Source organism: Anopheles merus, chromosome 2R (genome assembly GCF_017562075.2).
Source record: "Anopheles merus strain MAF chromosome 2R, AmerM5.1, whole genome shotgun sequence".
Classification (NCBI taxonomy): Eukaryota; Metazoa; Arthropoda; class Insecta; order Diptera; family Culicidae; genus Anopheles; species Anopheles merus.
In genome coordinates, this window is record NC_054082.1 from 39,955,718 (window position 1) to 39,974,718 (window position 19,001).

Below are 19,001 nucleotides of genomic sequence, written 5' to 3' on the forward strand. Positions count from 1 at the left end.
AACGAATAATTTTTCTTACCAACAACAATCAACAAGTGGTGGATGGGAAAGAATTACGCAAAAATCGATTGCAACGATCGATCAAGTTTTTGTTAAAAAAAGTTTTAAACTTTTGTAAATTTAGACCTGAGAAAATCGTAGTTGAACTACACAAATTATAAAACTGTAGGGAGTATTTTTATCCGAATGCGTGTTTTCCCATGTTTCATTTATAAAAAAAAACGAATTCAAACGCTAATTCAAAAATTCCCACAGAAGCAACACAGGGCACAGTGTGCGACGCGAACAGCAGCTGCGCTTGCGTCAATTGCGCTGTCCGCTGTCAGTGCAAGCTGTCACACGAAATGACAACTGAAAATCAACCTGGCTTCACTGACAGCTATTGTGTTATGAGAATTCTACGCAAGGAGCGACGGTGCAGATAGCTGAATTTCGTCGAAAGTCTCGAAGAAGTAAGTTGTTGCAGCGTTTTCTCCCCCGATCCGCTGAAATTCACTCCCTCCCAACCCTAACCCTGAGCCGGGGTCAGTCCGTTTTGCCGATATTATTCGCTGCCTACCAGTTAGTGCGTGGTGAAAAGCACGGCCCCGTTTTCTTCGGCAACAATTTTCACCCATCGGCTGTGGGCAGCGATGAAAAGTGATGTTTATGTTTGGCCGACCGAAAAATTCGCTTACTCATGGGCAGTGGGCTTGCGGTGGTAGCGAATGGGTTTGGGTGGGCGGTGGTCGCTGGTGCGTGCTTTAAATAGAATACACGAGTTAGTTTTTTTTTTTGCTTTTCTGTTTCATGCTTCCCATTGCCGCCACGCAGCTCTACAGAGATGTCGCTCAAGCCGCGCAGAATAGCGTTCGACGAGGTCTGGAAGGAGCTGCGCGAAACGGTACAGCAGGTGATCACCCTGCAAGACATCAAGCGCGACGTTTGGAACAATCGATTTGTGTAAGCAAGCCACCCTGTTCTGCAAAGAGAATGTGCTTATCCCTCCCCGCGTAGTTGCAACAACAAAAACTAGGCCACGGCCGACTGTACCGTGGACCGGCAACTGCGACGACAAAAACGTTCGCCGAACGTCTTTGTGTGCTGTGCCTTGGGTGTTTGTTGCGGTTTTCACTATTCCTACTGAAGAGGTGTTGTCTCTCCCGTTGCTTTCTTTCTTCAGCGATGTGTACGAGATATGTGTGGCACATCCGGAACCGTTGGCTGATCGGTTGTATTTGGAGACGAAAACGTTCCTAGAGAATCACGTCCAAACGTTGCTGGAGGAGCGAGTGCTGATCGGGGACAGTCAAAATGCTTCCAACGAGCAATCGGCCGGCACTGGGTCGTCGTCTGCATCGCCATATCTGCTGCTGGAACGGTACTACGACGTGTGGATGGAGTACAGCAGTGGTTCGCAGTACTTAAATCATCTCTATCTGTAAGATGCCCCGCTCGGTACGCTTTACTAGCTCGCTCATGTACTAATGTGTCGCGGTCCCGCTCGACTTGCAGGTATCTCAATCAACAGCACATTAAAAAGCAAAAGCTGAACGAAGCGGAAGCCGTGTACGGTTGCAGCAACCATGGTGATAATCAGGAAAAGATGGAGATCGGTGAGCTGACGCTCGAGATCTGGAACCAGTACATGATACAGCGGCTGGGCAACGAGCTGGTCGACCAGATACTGAGCGGTATCAACGCGGAACGGGTGAACAATTCCAGCGGACAGCACAACAAGAGCACCGAGGTTATTCGGGGCGTGATACAGAGCTTCGTGGCGGTGCAGGAGGATCGACGCAAGGGATCGCTCAAGCTGTACCAGGAACTGTTCGAGACGCGCATGCTGGAGGAAAGTGGCCAGAATTTCCGCATCGTCGCAAGTGAACTGTTGCAGGTGAGCCAATGGTTAGAGGGTCAATTAAAGAAAATGTTGACCCAGCATATAAAACATTGCTTTTCGGGTTTTTTTAGGTGTGCAGCGTAAGTCAATATATGGAAAGAATAATCAAAAAGTTTGAGGAAGAAGAGAAGCTGGCTAAAATTTATCTACATGAAAGGTACGTCCCAAAATTCAAGTAAAAAAATGCTAGGCCAGTTCATTAACCGTTTTGGTTTTGTTTGGCCAGTTCCCTGCCGAAGTTGCGCAAGGTGTGCGAGGAGGAAATGGTGACCAAGCACATGAACTTCCTGTACTCCGAGTGCAAGGAGATGGTAGCGACTGAGAAGAGCACTGATCTGCGCAATCTGTACATCCTGCTCAAACCCGTTACGGACGGTTTGAAGCGACTGATCGAGGTGTTCCTGGAGCACATCAAGGAGCAGGGCAAGAAGACGATTTCGTGCATGAAAGGTGACTCGGTAAGTAGCACATGGGGTAACCGTTTTAATCGGATGCCATAACAAATTCCATCTCCTGCTGTTCGCAAAGGTACACATACAATTTGTGGAAAACATGCTGGACGTGCATCGAAAGTACGAAGAGCTGATCCACACGACGTTCAAGTCGGACCCGCTGTTTCTCGGTGCGCTCGATAAGGCTTGTGCGCGTATCATCAACGAGAAGCACAGCAATAATCAGGTATGCCGTAGCGCCGAGCTGGTCGCCAAATACTGTGATAGCTTGCTGAAGAAATCGAAAACGACTGAAGGCGAAATCGATCAAAAGCTGACGCGCAGCATCATCATCTTCAAGTACATCGAGGATAAAGACGTGTATCAGAAATTCTACAGCCGTATGCTGGCAAAGCGGTAAGAGAGAAAGAGAGAGAGAGAGGGAGAGAAACGGAGAGATACGGTTGAACAAGATTTAAGGTTCATGACTTTTGTTCCTATTTTACAGATTAATTCACGAGCAGTCGCAAAGCATGGATGCGGAAGAATTGATGATTAACAAACTGAAGCAGGCGTGTGGTTACGAGTTCACCAACAAGCTGCACCGCATGTTCACCGACATTTCGGTGTCGACGGATTTGAACGCAAAATTTAGCAAATATTTGAACGATAACAAACACGAGACTGGTAAGAAGCTTGTACATTCTTTGCCGTTGCTTAAGAGAATAAGCACGACCTAACACAAAATTGCCTGTCCCGTCTTGCCCGCAAAGGTATAAACTTTTCCGTCAAGGTGCTGCAGGCTGGTGCATGGCCACTGGGACCAACGCAGGTGGTCGCCTCCTTCGCCATACCGCAGGAGTTTGAAAAGTCCATCCGCCTGTTCGAAGAGTTTTACCATATCAACTTTAGCGGGCGCAAGCTAACCTGGCTGCACCATCTGTGCCACGGCGAGATGAAGCTGTCGTTCGAAAAGCGCAACTACATCGTCACGATGCAGACGTACCAGATGGCGATACTGCTGATGTTTGAAAACACGGACAAGTACACGTGCAAGGAGCTGCAGACGTCGCTGCAGCTGCAGCAGGAAATATTCCAACGGCACCTGCAGAGCCTGGTGGAGGCGAAAATTTTGCTGCTCAACGAAGAGGTAATAGAAGTGTAGTGGATGGCGGCAGTGAGCCGGCGTACAACTTGCAACCCCTAACCAATTGTTTTGTTTTGCTCGCTTTACTGCAGAAAATGAATGACGATACGGAGGTTAGCATTAACGTAAATTATAGCAACAAGCGTACTAAATTCAAAATCACCACCAATCTGCAAAAGGAAACACCACAGGAGGTAAGTGAAGATGGTTGGATCATGGGCTGTTTTTCTGGTCTCATCACGATTCTTGTCCGCACACAGGTGGAGCACACGATGAATGCCGTCGATGAGGACCGAAAGATGTACCTACAGGCAGCGATCGTACGCATCATGAAGTCTCGAAAGGTGCTGCGGCACAATACCCTGATTCAGGAGGTCAGTAATTACGCCTGCTATCGACACGACCGAGTAGGTGGCATGGGATTCTTATAACAAAAAGTTCCATTTGCTCCACTTTATCCTCTAGATTCTTTCCCAATCGAAAGTGAGTTTCGCACCAAACGTGTCCATGATCAAGAAGTGCATCGAGTCGCTCATCGACAAGCAGTACATCGAACGAACGCCCAACTCCGGCGATGAATACAGCTACGTGGCGTAAGCTGTGTAACGTTCACGACTTCCTACAACCCCTCCCCCCACCCCCTCCATCCACTTAATGCGCACCACGGCGAGGGACCCCGACTAGACTAGAGTTGCATGGAAATTGTACGGATTGTTAAACAATACTCTTGAGGAAGCAATCAGCCGTCTCCAATATTGTTGTGTCTGAGCCCAGGGCCCAGCTGCTCACGAATTAGTTTCGATCGCGCAGCGATAGTAATCCATGGCAAAATCTTGGAGCAAGTAATACAGTGAGGAATCTGAAAATTGAAAATTGAATTTAAAATTGATCAGTGTCTTCTCTTACTATGTGATGGAAAAAAAGAAGGAAGAACCGCGGGACACCAACAATCAACCACTCGCGGGACCAGCTGTAGGATTCATAAACATTGATTACGGCATACGGCTGAGAAAATCGCTATACATCACCGCTGCTGAACCGAACAGTTAATTAATGGAACAGATTGGGTTTTTGTTGCCATGTATGTGTGTGTGTGTGCGTGTTGGTAAATCGTAAGTTTTTTGGTCGTTTTTGGTTTATTCTCTCTGTGGTTAAAGAGAAGAGGAAAAAACGCGATCGCGGACGTGTTTTGTGTTTTCTCTCGATCTTGTTTTTTGTATATCATTCTTTTTTTACTGTAAATATAATCTTTTGTACGTGTTCATGTTTTCTGTAAAGAAAAGCGACAAAGAAAAAAAAAGAAAGTGATGCATTTTGTTTTTTTCAATTCTTTTTTTTATTATCGGTATTATTTAGTTAGCATTTATTCCGACAACCTAAACCACAAAACAAAACAAGAATTAGAAATGTACGCTTCTCCCTAGTAGCTTATACACTAGAAGAAATATCATTAGCAAAAGAAAAATCCGCCTGATTCCCCGATCGGGAAGCTGCGAGATGATGTGGAGTCTTTGTTTTCCGGCACCCCTACACACAAGTACGCCATCTAACGAGTGAGTATGAGGTATGAGGGTGTGTGTGTGGCAAGAGAGAGTAAAAGTGGAACGATCGTGCTCGGTAACGGGCAATGTAATAGTGAAATGCAATTTAATACGGTTGTTTCAACCCCCCATAGACCGACGATCGGTCAAATGCACTGCAGAGCTGCCTGGAATGCAGTCCTAGAGCAGACTGAAGAGTAAATAGCTACCGATGGCATACACCCAGAACAAGCTGCTGGAGGAGCCGAACACCGTGGCGAGCAGCCATCCCAGCAGGGCGAAGATCAGCACCTGGAACACCAAATCTACCACGAACAGGCTGTGGAAAGAGAAGAAAGCGAAGGTGAACAACGGAACCGAATGGCGGCGAAGTCGTCAGTCACAGCAAATTCTTACACTTTGTCCTTTCGGCGGGCGGCATCGAGAGACTTGGGATGCTCGTTGTTGAGGTAGCGCCGAACGCCCTGCGTCAGCTGTACGAAATACTCCGGCCATTGCAGCTGGGCAACGTTGAAGTTAAACAGCTGCTTATCCTTCTCCGGCAATGACTGGGCCAGCTGCTGGGTGGCCGGATTATGATACTTCCACTCGGTGAAGATGAACTTCTCCAGCCGGTTCAGCGATTCCCATACGTTCGTGTGGAGGCGCATCAGCATGGGCCGACCGCCGGTCACCCGCAGCAACAGGTCCAGCACCAGTGCGGGCAGTATGTGCACAAAGATGGAGGCCAGCTTGTACACCCATAGGCTAGAGACGAACTTCAACCGTGGGTACCTGCAAACAGAGAGTCATAGAAATTCGTAAATCATTTGGGGTCTCGTGGGTGTGTTCGAATAGCACGGAACAGTGTCCGGCACATACCAGATGGCCGATTTCAGCGGGTACTTGTGCAGATGATCGTTCACATGATCAACGACCGAGTTCCACTTGAACGGGTTCGATGTGCTGGAGGTACAGTGGAACACTTTCACCTCGCGGAAGCTGTGGGGCGGAAGATTAAGCAAACACGTAGCCCATTGTTACTTTGCCCAGGAACTGTTAGCGAACGCTCTCCGAAGAGCTACTCACCTGTTTGTGCCCATGTACCAGCCCAGTACGAGCGTTTGGTTGACGACGGCATCGACCGGGATGTAGTCGTAGACGAGATCCACGCCGACAGGCAAACGGCGGATGATGCCCTTGGACGCACCCATCAAGAAACCTTGTGGCCCGTTCTTGGAGATTGTCCATCCGGGGGTAGGTTCCTTCCAGGCACCGGTAACTGGAAAGCAAAACCCATTTTAAGCTACTTTTGTCTGCAAAATTCGAACAAAAACGACTTACTCATGCTCGGCCGAATAATGGCGCACGGGAACTGGGCCGCGTGTTTATTAACCTCATGCTCCGCCAGCTGCTTGGTAAACGTGTAAGCATTCGGGTGATCTTTCAGCAGTCTAAAGAAGCGAGAGAGAGAGAGAGAGAGAGAGAGAGAGAGAGAGAGAGAGAGAGAGAGAGAGAGAGAGAAAGAGAGAAAGAGATAGAGAGAGAGAGAAAGAGAGAGAGAAAACACGGTAAGTAATGAGGGTCCCAGTGTGTGTGTGTGTGTGTGTGTGTGTGTGTGTGTGTGTGTGTGTGTGTGTGTGTGTGTGTGTGTGTGTGTGTGTGTGTGTGTGTGTGTGTGTGTGTGTGTGTGTGTGTGTGTGTGTGTGTGTGTGTGTGTGTGTGTGTGTGTGTGTGTTTGCGTGGTTTCCTTCAACTCAATATCACTTACTTGGGCAGCAGATCGTCCAGCGCCGCATCGCTCAGCGTGTCCACTAGATCGACCACCTTCTGCGCGGTTTCCGTGCAGGGGTACAGCTTCTCTTCCGCTTCCGTTAGGTACGAGTTAACGTACGCGCTCGATATGTGCACCATACTCTGGAAAAAAAAGGAGGGCACAGCAAGACAAAAATTGCGCTTGCGTTAGACGAGCGTTTCTTCTCCCACCATCCATCGTGCCGCGCGCATACCTTCAGATTGCGCATACGCGTGCACAGCTCCAGCACGCGCTTGGTGCCGAGCAGATTGATGTTGACCGTTGGCCGCAGCGTTGCCTGAAAGTCGAGCGTGGCGGCCGAGTGGATGACGACGTTGGTGTTTTCCACGACAGTGGCCTGGTCGGCCGGCGACAGGCCGAGAAAGTTTTCCCCCACATCGCCCGACACTGGTATCAGCTTCTTGAAGATGTCGTCCGACTGCGTTTGGAGCAGCTGCTCAAAAACCTTTTTTTTATTTTCGCGATAAAAAGTGAGAAATTAACTTATGAGGGAAATAAATGTTTTTAGCCTTATAATCTTACCGGGTTCTTTGTAAGTTCCTTCAGCCGCTCCTCGATCACTTTGCCCTTTTTCGGGCGCATCAACAGATAGATTCCAGCAACCTTTAAGGGGATAGGGGAAAATAAATAAATCACAATCACCCACAATCGGTAAGAGTGTTACATTTTATACGCCGAGATAAATCGATCATTGCATTATGATATTGGTTTTAATAGCTCGCTCGGCGTTAAAATCAGCGGACTGTAAAAACGGTACATCATCAACAACCAAAACACACTCCGTAAGGCCACAGCCTTACAAGAGCTCAACATATTTGAAAGTAACTTTCCTTGAGCAAAACGTGTGGCTGAAGTGAGAGAAGGGTTTAATTGAGCTTGGGAAAGAAAAATAAACTACCACAGAAACACCCACCCTCCGCACAGAATGGAAGGCAAAGAAGAGCACACACAACACAAACAACCGGACACGTGTGCTGTGCAGCACAGCTACCATGAAATTATTATGATGCGCTAAATGCGTACTCGCGCGATTCCGGCTCAAGTGAAGCGATAAAATCGTAGGCAAAAAGTAATGCACTGCGTAATGCAATGGCTTCGGGATGGAGGGCGATCATAGACGGGCTCTCCTCCACTCCCTCCTTGGCAGCGCTCCATACCGGCAATAATTCAAGGTCAGTACAGGAAGCGAGATGATGATGATGGAATGAACGGCACAAAGTACGCCAACATTACAACCTTCTCTGCCGCATTAGCCGCGAAGAATAAACACAACGGGCTAAAAGAAATCGCGCCTCGTGGTGGCAAGAAAACAGCGTGCAAACAGCAAACAAATGTCCGAAGCGTAAAGCAGACACCATCATCCCCCCCTTCTCATCTAAACCCCTTTTCGGGGGGTATTACGTCGGTCGGAAACTTCACCCTCATTGACGCATAAGATCCGCCGTGTCATGGCATTATTCATTAGAGCGAACGGATGGTGTCTGATGACGTAGATAGCGCAAGCGAGCGACCGCGCGAGGTGGAAGTGGTCGCTCTTTGGTCGCCGTTGAAGAGATTAGATTCGCCACCGACGGTGGCGTTTGAATATTTTACATGTATTGGAATTGGTTTGCGGTTTGCGCTGAGGTCGTCCTCACTGCAGTTTGCTACGACGTAAGCGATCGTAGAGCAGACAAAAAGTGACTTGTTGATACAAATTATTATTACAAAAAAAGAAGCAAATTTAGTTACATCCACACCCGAACTCTCTTCACCAAACCAAGTGTGTGTTACGTGAGCGTTTCTTCGAGGCTCCCAATCTGATGTGATGATGATCGCGCAACGCGAGATTATTCAATTGCCAACGCACGCTCTCAATATGCATTGATACGCTGATCAACGATCTTTTCGAGAGGGGGCGGGGGGGAGGAGGAGGATCGCGTACACGTTGGGCTTAATAAGAAATCGCTTTTTTCTGTGTACCTTGTAAGACTGATCGTTACTTACCTCTGGTGCAGAGCGCAGGATCTTCTCGATGATCGCAACACCGAGAAAGCCCGTACCGCCCGTTAGAAAGATGTACTTGTTTTTGTAAAAGTTTTGCACCTCGCTAGCCATCGTGTACACGGGGGTTGATAATGTTTTATTTTATACACTCCAAAATATACTTTAACTACACCGAAGCGTCGAGTGTTTTGCCCGACCGAACAACCTAAAGCACTGTGAGGGAAATTAATGTAAACTATCTATTTTCTAGCGCTCTGCACAAAAACTGCTTTTGATGCTGCTGCTGCTCACGCGCGTGCTACTGAGCGGCGACCAAACACGGACTGACGATGATCTAAGATTCGGTGCGCGCTGTTGCTGGCGGACACGGGGACGCGATCTCTGCGTATGCACACAGTCAACAACACTACACTGAACACACACACCCATACAACCACACGATCGATCTTGGCTGATGCGCCCGCTTGCTGTATGGGGAGAGTGCGTTTCGTGCGCTCCCTACCGGTGGGGCTGGTTTTGTTGTTGTGGTCCGGGCCCTGTCCGTCTATCCCGCTGTGGGACTGCAGTACGCACCCGACACGAGCCTAACCTGTGACGACCGGGTCGGGCACCGTTTTATGTAATGGTGAAAGTTAGAGCCTAACGGAACGAAGCAAACGAGCGAGCGAACGAAAGATTTCTATGACCACTAAAGCGACGAACCCTCAACCACCGTTTGGGACTGGGCGACTGGGAAATGGAAAATAAATGCTTTTCGAGGGCAAACCGCCCGAAAACCAGAAGGGCCCGGGCAAGAAAGACGACACGAAAGCAATGCGCGAAGAAAAACACGTCACTTGAACGGCATAAGTAGGTTTCGGCAATCCGAAGATTAGGAGAGGTGGGAGACAGCACCGTTTGAGCGGCGTGCGTTTCTCGCTTTCCTTTGCGCACGCGGGATTAGCGTTTGTATGTGTGTGTGTGTTGTTTTTCTAATTCCAACCTGAATTAAACATTACAGTTTTCGGGCAGATTAGGCGGTGGAAATTGGTTTATTCATCGGAAACACTACAGCAACCTGTAGAGCGTGCGATTAAAAAAAAGCTAAAGCACTTCACACACAAACACACACACATACCCTTTTTGGGCGATCGCGCAACGTTTCGACACGTTTCGGGATTTGCCGATGAAAACTGCACGAAACACGATCGGGTGGAGAGCAGCAAATGCATCAGCAACCGCTTCCGTCAACAAAGCCGTTCGAGTGGGCGTTTCCCGGGGTGAATGGAGATTGGGAGAGTGGGGGGATGATGAGGGATGAGTGCGAGTGCGATCGTTTGTGTGTTTTGTTTTTACCAATCCAATCACGAGTAAGCAATACAAAATAATGTTTGTTTGCCCTAGTTTTTGATTGTTACCTAGTATATTAATTACATCAAATAAATTGTCTAATCTATTGTATAATATAATTGTAATATTTTTTGTCATAGATGCTACATAAATTGCTAAGTTTTTAAATTGACACAAACGACAAAAAAGTAACACCTTGGGGAGCATCTATACACCCTGGGCAGATTGACGCAGCGTTTGACGTAAAATCGATATGTTGCTGTAGCTTTCGTTAAGAAATAGGGGTTGTTTTGACGTTAAGTTTCGTTAAGCACAAAGAGCCCTTGCACAATGCCCCGATTACACCTTACACAATGGTTAAGGTGTTATTTTTATTTTTAATTCATTATTTTTTATTTATACTGTCCTGGTTTAGGTCGTAGAAAAATAAAGATACATTTAAAAAATAAAACATGCTCAAAACACTTTAAAAATCTAAACCAATAAGCAAACAATGCCAGCAAGCGCAAAGATTCCATACAAAAAAAAAACACACAGCAAAAGTTTTGCGCTAAATGGAAGACACATTTAACGAAAAAACACTTTCTAAAACAAAACGTCTTCAGTACAGCACAAACCAGCCCAGACACACACACACACCTACACGCACTGCTACTTCCCGAACCGCACGCAGCATAAATATATATTTGTCTCTCACTTTCGATCAACAAAACATTTCAATTAGTGCAGCTATGCGCCTGTTCTATGCGCCAGATGGGCTGGATTTGCATCAAGAACCGCTGTAGAATTGAATGGCCAACGCAGCGAATCGCAGTGTTTCCAATTTCCTAATAAAAAAAGGTAAGCCAAGATGGGTTCGGTTTGAGGTGATGGTGATGGCGCATGTCGCTGCTGTTGCCGTGTTTGCACAAGACGTAAAACTGTAAATAAACGAAGCGGAAAGACACCAATTCAGTCCGTAGCGGGAGCGTTATTAGAGGCCTACCCTATTTTTGCGTATTATGCAGACACAAAAAAGTCCGTCCATTGGTGTGTTTTGTAATGTTGTGTTTCAGTTTTGATTGGGTTAAGTGATGGTGCATAAGGTTTGGAGGGTTTTTTTTTTTTTACTGTCGTGCAAAGTGAGCAAAGTGCGTGGGGAAGGTTATGAGAAACACGTATTTCCGCGCTCCCCTCTCGAACAACAGCAACGGTGAAGGACGTTCAAAAGATTAAAGTTTTGTCTAAAGTGAAGAAGGAAATAGCAGATGAACCTAACGGTGTTGAATAGAACCCATACGGCAGTGTTGTGTAGTTGTTGGAGGTACCAATTTCCCTTACTAAAACGCTATTCCCTGCCCTTTAGCCTAAGATGCTCATGGTTGAATGAACAGGGTGACTTAAATGCGAGACAAGCGACAAACCTCGCTGCAGTGTAAGGTGTAAGACTAAGAGTGTGAAATAGCGAATTTATCATTTTATTTGCAATCTTTAATATAGAAATACACTTCAATATTGTTTTAAATACACCACAAAATATACAGCACCACATCAAAATTTGTATTATATATTATTTTTGCGTGTATATATCTACACTTGTTGAACGGAATATCACACATTTTGTCTATTGCAACCATTTTATAGTAAATATGCTCAAAACATACAATGCAAACAACCACTTTCCATTGATTCCAGATAGTTCCGCAATTGAAGAAACATGGTGCTAAAGTGTACACTATCAGTATTGTTTTGTAGTTTAATGTTAACGGTTGGTAAGTAACTTAAGAGCAGTTTTGCTTAATAAATACAAAAGCACGTACTGGAAAGAAATCATTGAAAGACACACCATTCCGCTCATTTTTACAAACGCACTCACTCAACCTAATAACACCCAATTATTCACGACGGAAAACAAGGAACGATCCACGCTCAACTGCTGGACAATCGGTGCTATCTAGACGGTGGCGGATCGGCCGTAAACTTCTTCGCTAACGAGGACATCACGGTTGGGGCGGTGGTCGGCAGTCTGCGCGTGCTGGGCGACCCGGGCAAGGACATTGTGCTGACGCTGCGTGAAAAGGACTCGCCCGTGTACATTGCGCCCGGTACGAAGGATCTGATCGTGGCGAAACCGCTCGACAAGGAGGGACTGATCGGACCGTCGGCCGTCTTTGTGAACGTGATTTGTGAGCGCAAGTTTTCCGACGAAGCGGTAAGCGAACGGGTGAGATGTACGGGTTTGGGTTCCTTTTTTGTGAAAGTGTCCTTTTCTTTTTGTCCGTCCACAACAGGGTATTATCATACCAGTCAACATACGGGTGACGGACGTGAACGATAATGCACCGATGTGGATCGGGGCCCCGTACAAGCTGAATCTTTCGGAAGTGACCGTGATTGGAACGAGGTACGCTTTGCTGCCGTCTTTGTTGCTGTGAGCGCTTTCTCAAACATTTCCTTTCGCAGAATTCTCCAAGGCATTAGAGCGCACGATCTGGACCAGCCGGGACCGTACTCGACCGTGGAGTACCAGACACTGCCAGGGCCGTACTCCGACTTTGTCGCCTTCGTAACACCGCTAGAAGGTACGCTGGTGCTGAAGAAGTACATCGACTACGAAACGGTGCAAAACTTTACGGTCAAAATACGCGCCCAAGATCAGGGCAAACCGCCCAAGTACTCCGACACCTACGTCACGATCCGTGTGCTCGATTCGGACGACCAGAATCCCAAGTTTGATCGCGACGTTTACTACGGCCAGCTGCTCGCCGGGCCCGGTGACGTCAGCATCACACCGGAAACGATCCGTGCCGAGGATCAGGATCGGGGCATCCGGGCCGACATACGCTACTCGATCGTGTCCTCGAACGGTTCGGAAGATGAGCTGAACTTTGAGATACACCCAACCACAGGCACGATACGGCAGAGGCGTGCCCTACCGCCCGCCCAGGCCCACCACTCGCGCACGATCGTCGTCAAGGCGACGCAGGTGGACAATCCCGACCGTTACGCACTGACCACCGTCATACTGGCGCCACCAAAGGGCAGCGAAACGTCACTAAGCGCCATGAGCGTACAGCCACCGGTCGGTGGGGCGGAATTCGTACGCGGCACGTTCTACGTAACGGTGCGGGAAGATGCTGTGCCCGGCACGAAGGTGTCCCAGCTGGCCGGTGGCGGTGGCCGGGCCGACGAACCGGTCCGCTACCGTATCGCGGGATCGCCGCTCGCCCAGGAACAGTTTCGTGTCGGTCCGGGTGGTGAGCTAATGCTTGCGAAGTCGCTCAACTATCGCCGCACCTCGCAGTACACGTTTGCGATCGAATCGAGCCTGCCGGGGGGCGAACGCAACACCAGCACCACGGTCGTGGTGGACGTGCTGCCCGCCAACATGTGGGAGCCACGGTTCCGCAAGCCGTTCTATTCGTTCGCGATCGAAAATCCGCTGCACGCCCAGCAGCTGCCGATGCTGGTCGGTCGCATCGAGGCGGCCGACGGCGACCGGACGGACGAGCTGTCGTTCGTGCTGAAGGGCAACTACAGCAACCTGTTCCGGGTCGACCCGTACGGCAACCTGTGGCTGGTGTCGAACCGTACCGATCTGCCGCTAGCGATGCGGCTGCTCGCCACCGTCACCGACTCGGGGACGCCCCAGAAGTCGGCCACCGTACCGGTGGTGGTGAAGCTGAAGCCCGAGACGGCTTCCCTCACCTCCAACCTGCTCGTGGTGAACATTGTCGTGGCGTGCGTGCTGGGCGTGCTGCTGCTCGGTGGCTTGGTGCGGTGCGCTTATCGGCGCCGCAAGCGAAAGGTCTCGTCGGCCGACCAGATCGGGGGCCATGGTGCGGGCGGCCATGGTGCGATACCACCGCTCAAGCATGGCGTTGATTCCAGCCGCTTTCTGCTGCAACGGCCCGACCAGCGGATGCTGGAACGGACGGGCATGCATGCGGGCGGGCGTCTCGCGGCGGACTGTGCCGCTTCCTCCACGCTGGGAAGCGATAATCAGGACTTTTTGGAGCACGAGGGAGCAGGTAAGGGAGGAGAAGGAGGCGATTCGATTGGAATGTTTAGTATAGAAGAAACGATTCGTTACAGAAAACCCAAGACGAACGCAAATACACAACACCCGAGCGCTCGACCGGGAGGAACTGGCCGGGCAGAATCTAAACCACCTACTGCTGCAGTGGCAGGAAAAGTACGACGAGAAGGTATGTAAAAGTTGCTATTATTGTTATTTGATTTTACTCAACCGATCTAAGGCAACAGCACTAGAAAATGAGCTCCATATACTCTAAAAATTTGTATAAATGAACTTCATATTTAGCATTTTCGAAGAAATTCGCCCGACTCAGCATTAAAATAAGCCTGAATGTATGCAATATTATGTTGGCGCTTATTAATTTGGCAATCATCACAGCAACAGACGATAAACGTAGAGTTGATAAAAGGTTGAAAGTCAGATATTGGGGGCCTTTCCGTTTTAAGCTCGTAGGCTGAAATTTCAGCCTGTCAGCTGTTTGCATTGTATAGCAGTTTTCGAGCAGCCATCTAAGTGAGTATAATATACAGGTGAGCTTATCCCAAGGTGTATGAATTTAGAAGGCTGATTTTTATCGCTTCTGCTTCTGAATGAAGATTTTAAGAGTGTTTTGAGTACTCATCAAGCCTCCAGAAAGCTCGTTGGAGCAAAAGTTTTCACTCGTTCTGTCAAAAAGTGATGTTCAAAATTGATTATAAAAATGCTATGAGACCACCTGGACTACATATACTTTGATTCTGGATTCCATCACCAGATCTCTTTAATGCACCTTGGGATAAATGTAAACAAACCTGTGTTTTCGAGCAGGTACTCGAATCTAATTCTAGCTTTGAGGCTAGAATAATCTAGACTGAAAATTGCAGGCTAGTTTTTTGTGTGGTTTTGTATGGAGTGTTTACATGATTTCAGCCTCCAACTGTCAAACTCCATACAAAAAACTAACTAGAACCGTGAAGGCCCCCATTAGTAGACTCCAAAATATCGGGCCTGTTTTTCCATACAGTGGCGGCCACCTAAACTTCCTCATATTTTCACCTTTTATCTGACTTTTCGGCACCATGGATAGTTCTCTAGACTACTTATTGGGAAACTTTCTTCACACGTCTTTGAAGACACTCTTACGAAAGCATGATACGCGTAGAACACATGGCCTATATTATGTTATACGCAGATGACCACACAAACTAGTCGGTAGATCTTTAATATCTGATATCATATGAATAATGAACCATTTTGGTCAAGTTTGGCATGCTTCGTGGCCGTTTTGCTATGAAATGAAGACTGTCCGACTTTCAGTGGATCGCATAAATTTCATACCTTTTATCACATTTATAAATGATGTACAGTGATTTTAAAAGATATCGGTCTGATTTTTTGCTTGTGCATAGCTAAAGAGTGTCTTCAAAGACGTGTGAAGAAAGTTTACAGATAAGTAGTTTAGAGGACTGTCCATGGTGCCGAAAAGTTAGATAAAATATGAGGCGTCCGACTTTAGGTGGCCGCCACTGTATGTATTTAAGGTCCATGCAATGCTCTATAAGCAATAGATTTAGATTTCGTATATATCTTAAGGTATGCAAACCGCAGTACAAAGTTGTGTTTTTATTTTACTGTTAGGATTAATTACTCAAAGCAATTGATCAATAGGCTTCAACAGATTATTCGGCCACAAATTGTATCAAACAAAGTTATCTTACATGTTCTCATAATATCATAATACAACTTAACGTACTTTATTTTTTTAAGTTAACTTGCTATCTCGATGTATCTCATGGTTTGTTTCACGCTCATTTTCAGAACAACGGCACGGAGGATATGTCGATCGATGACAAGCTGATCGTGTACTTCTAAGCCCCAAAACAAAGAGACCAAAGTTTCGCCAGCACCAAACTCAACGATTCTAACAACTGCAACATTAGACTGAAAGCTGTGCTTTTGAAATTACGCTACCTATTTGTAGCATGCAACCTTGTACACGAACACGAACGCACCCGTTTTTGAACGAAGTCTGGAAGATTTGCCTTGCCAACATCTGTTTGTTTGTCCGCGTTTTTGCGCGGCACTTTTCGTCTTTATTTATTTTACTCTTATAGCGATCGCGCGATGATCGTGCACCCAGTTCTGCTCCACTCTAGGGCAATAAAGCAAACCGTACGTAGCTAGTGGTACTTTGTACAAATAGCGTTCGTTTATTATCTTACAACTTTTCTACACCTAATCAAGGAAAGAAGACCGTGCATACGTGTTCATAAAATTGAAAACATAATTTATTGCTTCCCCGACCGGCCTATCAAGTTACCGCTTATTTTAGTTCCTTCCATTCGCACATTTCCCACTGATCCCACGCTGCTCACACTCACACTGGTCAACCCGACCCCACGCTGCGGACTACGAAACCACTTTGCGCGGCGTCATCTTTACCCAAAGACCACCGCGCGCCCGCAACGTCATGCGGAAGATGGGCTGCACTTCCTCCTTGCCCGGTGCCGGCGACAGGTGGAAGTTCTGCAACACTCGCGCTATGACCGTCTTCATCTCGATGTACGCAAACTTGTAGCCGATGCAGTTGCGCGGTCCCGCACTGAACGGTAGGAAGGCGTACGGGTTCTGATGCGGTGCCCCATCACCGAAGCGCTCCGGATCGAACCGCTCCGGGTCGGGATAGATGTGCTCGAGACGGTGCGTTGCGTACGGCAGGATCATAATCTCCGTCCCGGTCGGCAGGTTGTACTTGCCGACTCGTACATCTTCCCCGATCTTTCTTGCCATCAGCGGGACGCTGGGGTACAGTCGAAGGCTTTCCTTGATGCACGCTTCCAGATGGCGCAGCTCGCGGATTCCCTCGGCCGACGGTGGCTTGGAGCAGTCCGTACCGATGTGCCGTTCGATCTCTTCATAGCACTTGGCCTGCTGGTCCTGGTGGCGGGCCAGAAGGAACAGTGTGAAGGCAACGGCAGCACCTACTGAATCTTGACCCTGGAAGAAGACAGCAGTTAGTCTCACAGGAAATGAAGTTATATTTCAAACCGTAAATACTCACTGCCAACATGAACGTGCAGGCCTCATCGATGATATCGTCCTCCGTAAAGTCGGGATTTTCGTTCGAGATCTCGATCATAAAGTCCAGCAGACAGCGTCGATCGGACGGAGAAAGTGTCTTCAGAATTTCACGCCGACGACGAATCATCTACAAGGAGCCAAAGTTAACGAATGAAGCTTACGGAAGGTCACACCATCCTTACCTTCCTGGAGAAGTCATCGAGCTGTTTCTTCTGGTTGAGTTCCGCAGTTGCCGCATCGGTAAGTTTGTAGATCGAGTTAAACAACAGCCACGGATGGGTGATACGGTACGGTGCAACCACTTTGCCTCTGTGGGATGTGTATTCGAGGGTGAGACATTTTTGTGACTTTCAAAAGCTTGCTTATACTCACTGTCTAAAGGGCGACTGCTCCATCTCTTTCTTATCGACCGATTTCACTGGCACTCCAAGAACAGCCTCTAGAAAAGACAAAGTTAGGTGTTAGAAACCATATTGACGAGAAATACACAATCTATTACCATTCAGAATGTCGAGCACACAATTGTTCACATACTCGGTAACGTTTAGTACCGTCTCCTCCTTCGGCAGCTTGTCGATCAGAAACGATGCACTGTCCGTGAACGTGTCGATAAACTTCTCCAGTATTGCAATGTTAAACGATGGCTGTATCAGCTTCCGATGCGAGCTCCATTTGTGTCCTGAAACACGAAATGCATCGTGATCCATAGTGATCTAGCACCAAAAAACGACATAGCAAAACAGTACACCTACCACTGCTGGTGATCAGTCCACGGCCCAGGAAGTTGTGCAGCAGCTTGTAGAACATGGATTTGTTGGTGTGCTTCTTCGAGGACAGGATCACCTTCAGATCGTTCGGATCGAACACGACAAACATTGGGAAGACAAATATCCAAACACGCGCCAACGGGCCATAGTTTTTGTACGCCTGGGCCATCTCACGTGTAATAACTGGAAATGAAAAAAAGGCGCAGGGTGAGCATAGTACTACACCTCGAAAGCTAATTGCTTAATTCTCCGAAGCCTTACGATCCTTTCGGGCGATGTCCAAGCAGTTGCCAATGACGGGATAGGACTTCGGACCGGGTAAACGAAACGCGAGCGCACATATCTTCAGATAGTCCGAGAAGATGTACAACAGGACACATACTAGGATCAGCGTCAGGTAGGTGTACAACTCCACCGCGGAGGATTTTTCAAGCTGAAAGATAAACGGGAAAAGAAAGATAAAATATGAGGCGTCCGACTTTAGGTGGCCGCCACTGTATGTATTTAAGGTCCATGCAATGCTCTATAAGCAATAGATTTAGATTTCGTATATATCTTAAGGTATGCAAACCGCAGTACAAAGTTGTGTTTTTATTTTACTGTTAGGATTAATTACTCAAAGCAATTGATCAATAGGCTTCAACAGATTATTCGGCCACAAATTGTATCAAACAAAGTTATCTTACATGTTCTCATAATATCATAATACAACTTAACGTACTTTATTTTTTTAAGTTAACTTGCTATCTCGATGTATCTCATGGTTTGTTTCACGCTCATTTTCAGAACAACGGCACGGAGGATATGTCGATCGATGACAAGCTGATCGTGTACTTCTAAGCCCCAAAACAAAGAGACCAAAGTTTCGCCAGCACCAAACTCAACGATTCTAACAACTGCAACATTAGACTGAAAGCTGTGCTTTTGAAATTACGCTACCTATTTGTAGCATGCAACCTTGTACACGAACACGAACGCACCCGTTTTTGAACGAAGTCTGGAAGATTTGCCTTGCCAACATCTGTTTGTTTGTCCGCGTTTTTGC

General features: G+C 47.5%; 4 protein-coding genes across 9 annotated transcripts; 2 read left to right on the forward strand and 2 right to left on the reverse strand.

The window, feature by feature from the left end:
• Window positions 1-346: 346 nt before the first annotated feature.
• LOC121587645 (cullin-2) lies at window positions 347-4,779 on the forward strand. 3 transcript variants are annotated; one of them, XM_041904607.1, is made up of 12 exons: window positions 347-452; window positions 814-942; window positions 1,163-1,420; window positions 1,495-1,876; window positions 1,954-2,039; window positions 2,109-2,340; window positions 2,411-2,730; window positions 2,822-3,000; window positions 3,087-3,463; window positions 3,553-3,654; window positions 3,721-3,834; window positions 3,926-4,779. In XM_041904607.1, the coding sequence occupies exons 2-12, from the start codon at window positions 824-826 to the stop codon at window positions 4,055-4,057; spliced, it is 2,301 nt and encodes a 766-aa protein (XP_041760541.1). In that variant the 5' UTR covers window positions 347-452; window positions 814-823; the 3' UTR covers window positions 4,058-4,779. The 3 variants fall into 3 exon arrangements, with proteins under 3 accessions (XP_041760541.1, XP_041760538.1, XP_041760540.1); XM_041904604.1 differs by having other exon boundaries at window positions 3,553-3,834; XM_041904606.1 differs by having other exon boundaries at window positions 444-524; window positions 3,553-3,834.
• On the reverse strand, window positions 4,773-9,998 carry LOC121587647 (putative fatty acyl-CoA reductase CG8306). Its single transcript, XM_041904612.1, has 10 exons — window positions 9,900-9,998; window positions 8,783-8,995; window positions 7,319-7,399; window positions 6,990-7,241; window positions 6,752-6,897; window positions 6,325-6,434; window positions 6,070-6,262; window positions 5,863-5,982; window positions 5,398-5,775; window positions 4,773-5,320 (listed from the first exon to the last, which is right to left on the reverse strand). Exons 2-10 carry the CDS (start codon window positions 8,891-8,893, stop codon window positions 5,182-5,184), a joined length of 1,530 nt encoding a protein of 509 aa, XP_041760546.1. The 5' UTR covers window positions 8,894-8,995; window positions 9,900-9,998; the 3' UTR covers window positions 4,773-5,181.
• Window positions 9,999-10,689: 691 nt separating this feature from the next.
• LOC121587646 (protocadherin Fat 2) lies at window positions 10,690-16,305 on the forward strand. Of its 4 annotated transcripts, none has more exons than XM_041904608.1 (7): window positions 10,690-11,525; window positions 11,790-11,862; window positions 12,007-12,302; window positions 12,382-12,494; window positions 12,554-14,121; window positions 14,186-14,298; window positions 15,927-16,305. In XM_041904608.1, exons 2-7 carry the CDS (start codon window positions 11,808-11,810, stop codon window positions 15,978-15,980), a joined length of 2,199 nt encoding a protein of 732 aa, XP_041760542.1. In that variant the 5' UTR covers window positions 10,690-11,525; window positions 11,790-11,807; the 3' UTR covers window positions 15,981-16,305. The 4 variants fall into 4 exon arrangements, with proteins under 4 accessions (XP_041760542.1, XP_041760544.1, XP_041760543.1 ...); XM_041904610.1 differs by having other exon boundaries at window positions 10,690-11,196; window positions 11,786-11,862; XM_041904609.1 differs by having other exon boundaries at window positions 10,690-10,951; window positions 11,786-11,862.
• Window positions 16,306-16,368: 63 nt separating this feature from the next.
• On the reverse strand, window positions 16,369-18,977 carry LOC121590768 (probable cytochrome P450 4aa1). The gene is made up of 8 exons (XM_041910734.1): window positions 18,937-18,977; window positions 18,218-18,450; window positions 17,942-18,139; window positions 17,689-17,868; window positions 17,562-17,628; window positions 17,372-17,498; window positions 17,170-17,316; window positions 16,369-17,105 (listed from the first exon to the last, which is right to left on the reverse strand). Exons 1-8 carry the CDS (start codon window positions 18,975-18,977, stop codon window positions 16,518-16,520), a joined length of 1,581 nt encoding a protein of 526 aa, XP_041766668.1. The 3' UTR covers window positions 16,369-16,517.
• Window positions 18,978-19,001: the final 24 nt, after the last annotated feature.

Excerpts from the sequence above, each read along its gene's own strand:
- LOC121587647 (XM_041904612.1), bottom strand. The coding sequence starts at position 8,893 with ATGGCTAGCGAGGTGCAAAACTTTTACAAAAACAAGTACATCTTTCTA. Across the intron at positions 5,983-6,069 it reads TGGTACATGGGCACAAACAG|CTTCCGCGAGGTGAAAGTGT; the intron begins GTGAGTAGCTCT and ends TCCGCCCCACAG. Across the intron at positions 5,776-5,862 it reads CCGCTGAAATCGGCCATCTG|GTACCCACGGTTGAAGTTCG; the intron begins GTATGTGCCGGA and ends CTCTGTTTGCAG.
- LOC121590768 (XM_041910734.1), bottom strand. The coding sequence starts at position 18,977 with ATGTTGGCAAGGCAAATCTTCCAGACTTCGTTCAAAAACGG. Across the intron at positions 18,451-18,936 it reads CAGACTTCGTTCAAAAACGG|TGGCGGCCACCTAAAGTCGG; the intron begins GTGCGTTCGTGT and ends AAATACATACAG. Across the intron at positions 17,629-17,688 it reads TGTGCTCGACATTCTGAATG|AGGCTGTTCTTGGAGTGCCA; the intron begins GTAATAGATTGT and ends TGTCTTTTCTAG.
- LOC121587645 (XM_041904604.1), top strand. The coding sequence starts at position 824 with ATGTCGCTCAAGCCGCGCAGAATAGCGTTCGACGAGGTCTGGAAGGAG. Across the intron at positions 3,001-3,086 it reads CGATAACAAACACGAGACTG|GTATAAACTTTTCCGTCAAG; the intron begins GTAAGAAGCTTG and ends TTGCCCGCAAAG. Across the intron at positions 3,464-3,552 it reads TTTTGCTGCTCAACGAAGAG|AAAATGAATGACGATACGGA; the intron begins GTAATAGAAGTG and ends GCTTTACTGCAG.
- LOC121587646 (XM_041904608.1), top strand. The coding sequence starts at position 11,808 with ATGGTGCTAAAGTGTACACTATCAGTATTGTTTTGTAGTTTAATGTTA. Across the intron at positions 11,863-12,006 it reads TAGTTTAATGTTAACGGTTG|GAACGATCCACGCTCAACTG; the intron begins GTAAGTAACTTA and ends ACGGAAAACAAG. Across the intron at positions 12,303-12,381 it reads GCAAGTTTTCCGACGAAGCG|GGTATTATCATACCAGTCAA; the intron begins GTAAGCGAACGG and ends CGTCCACAACAG.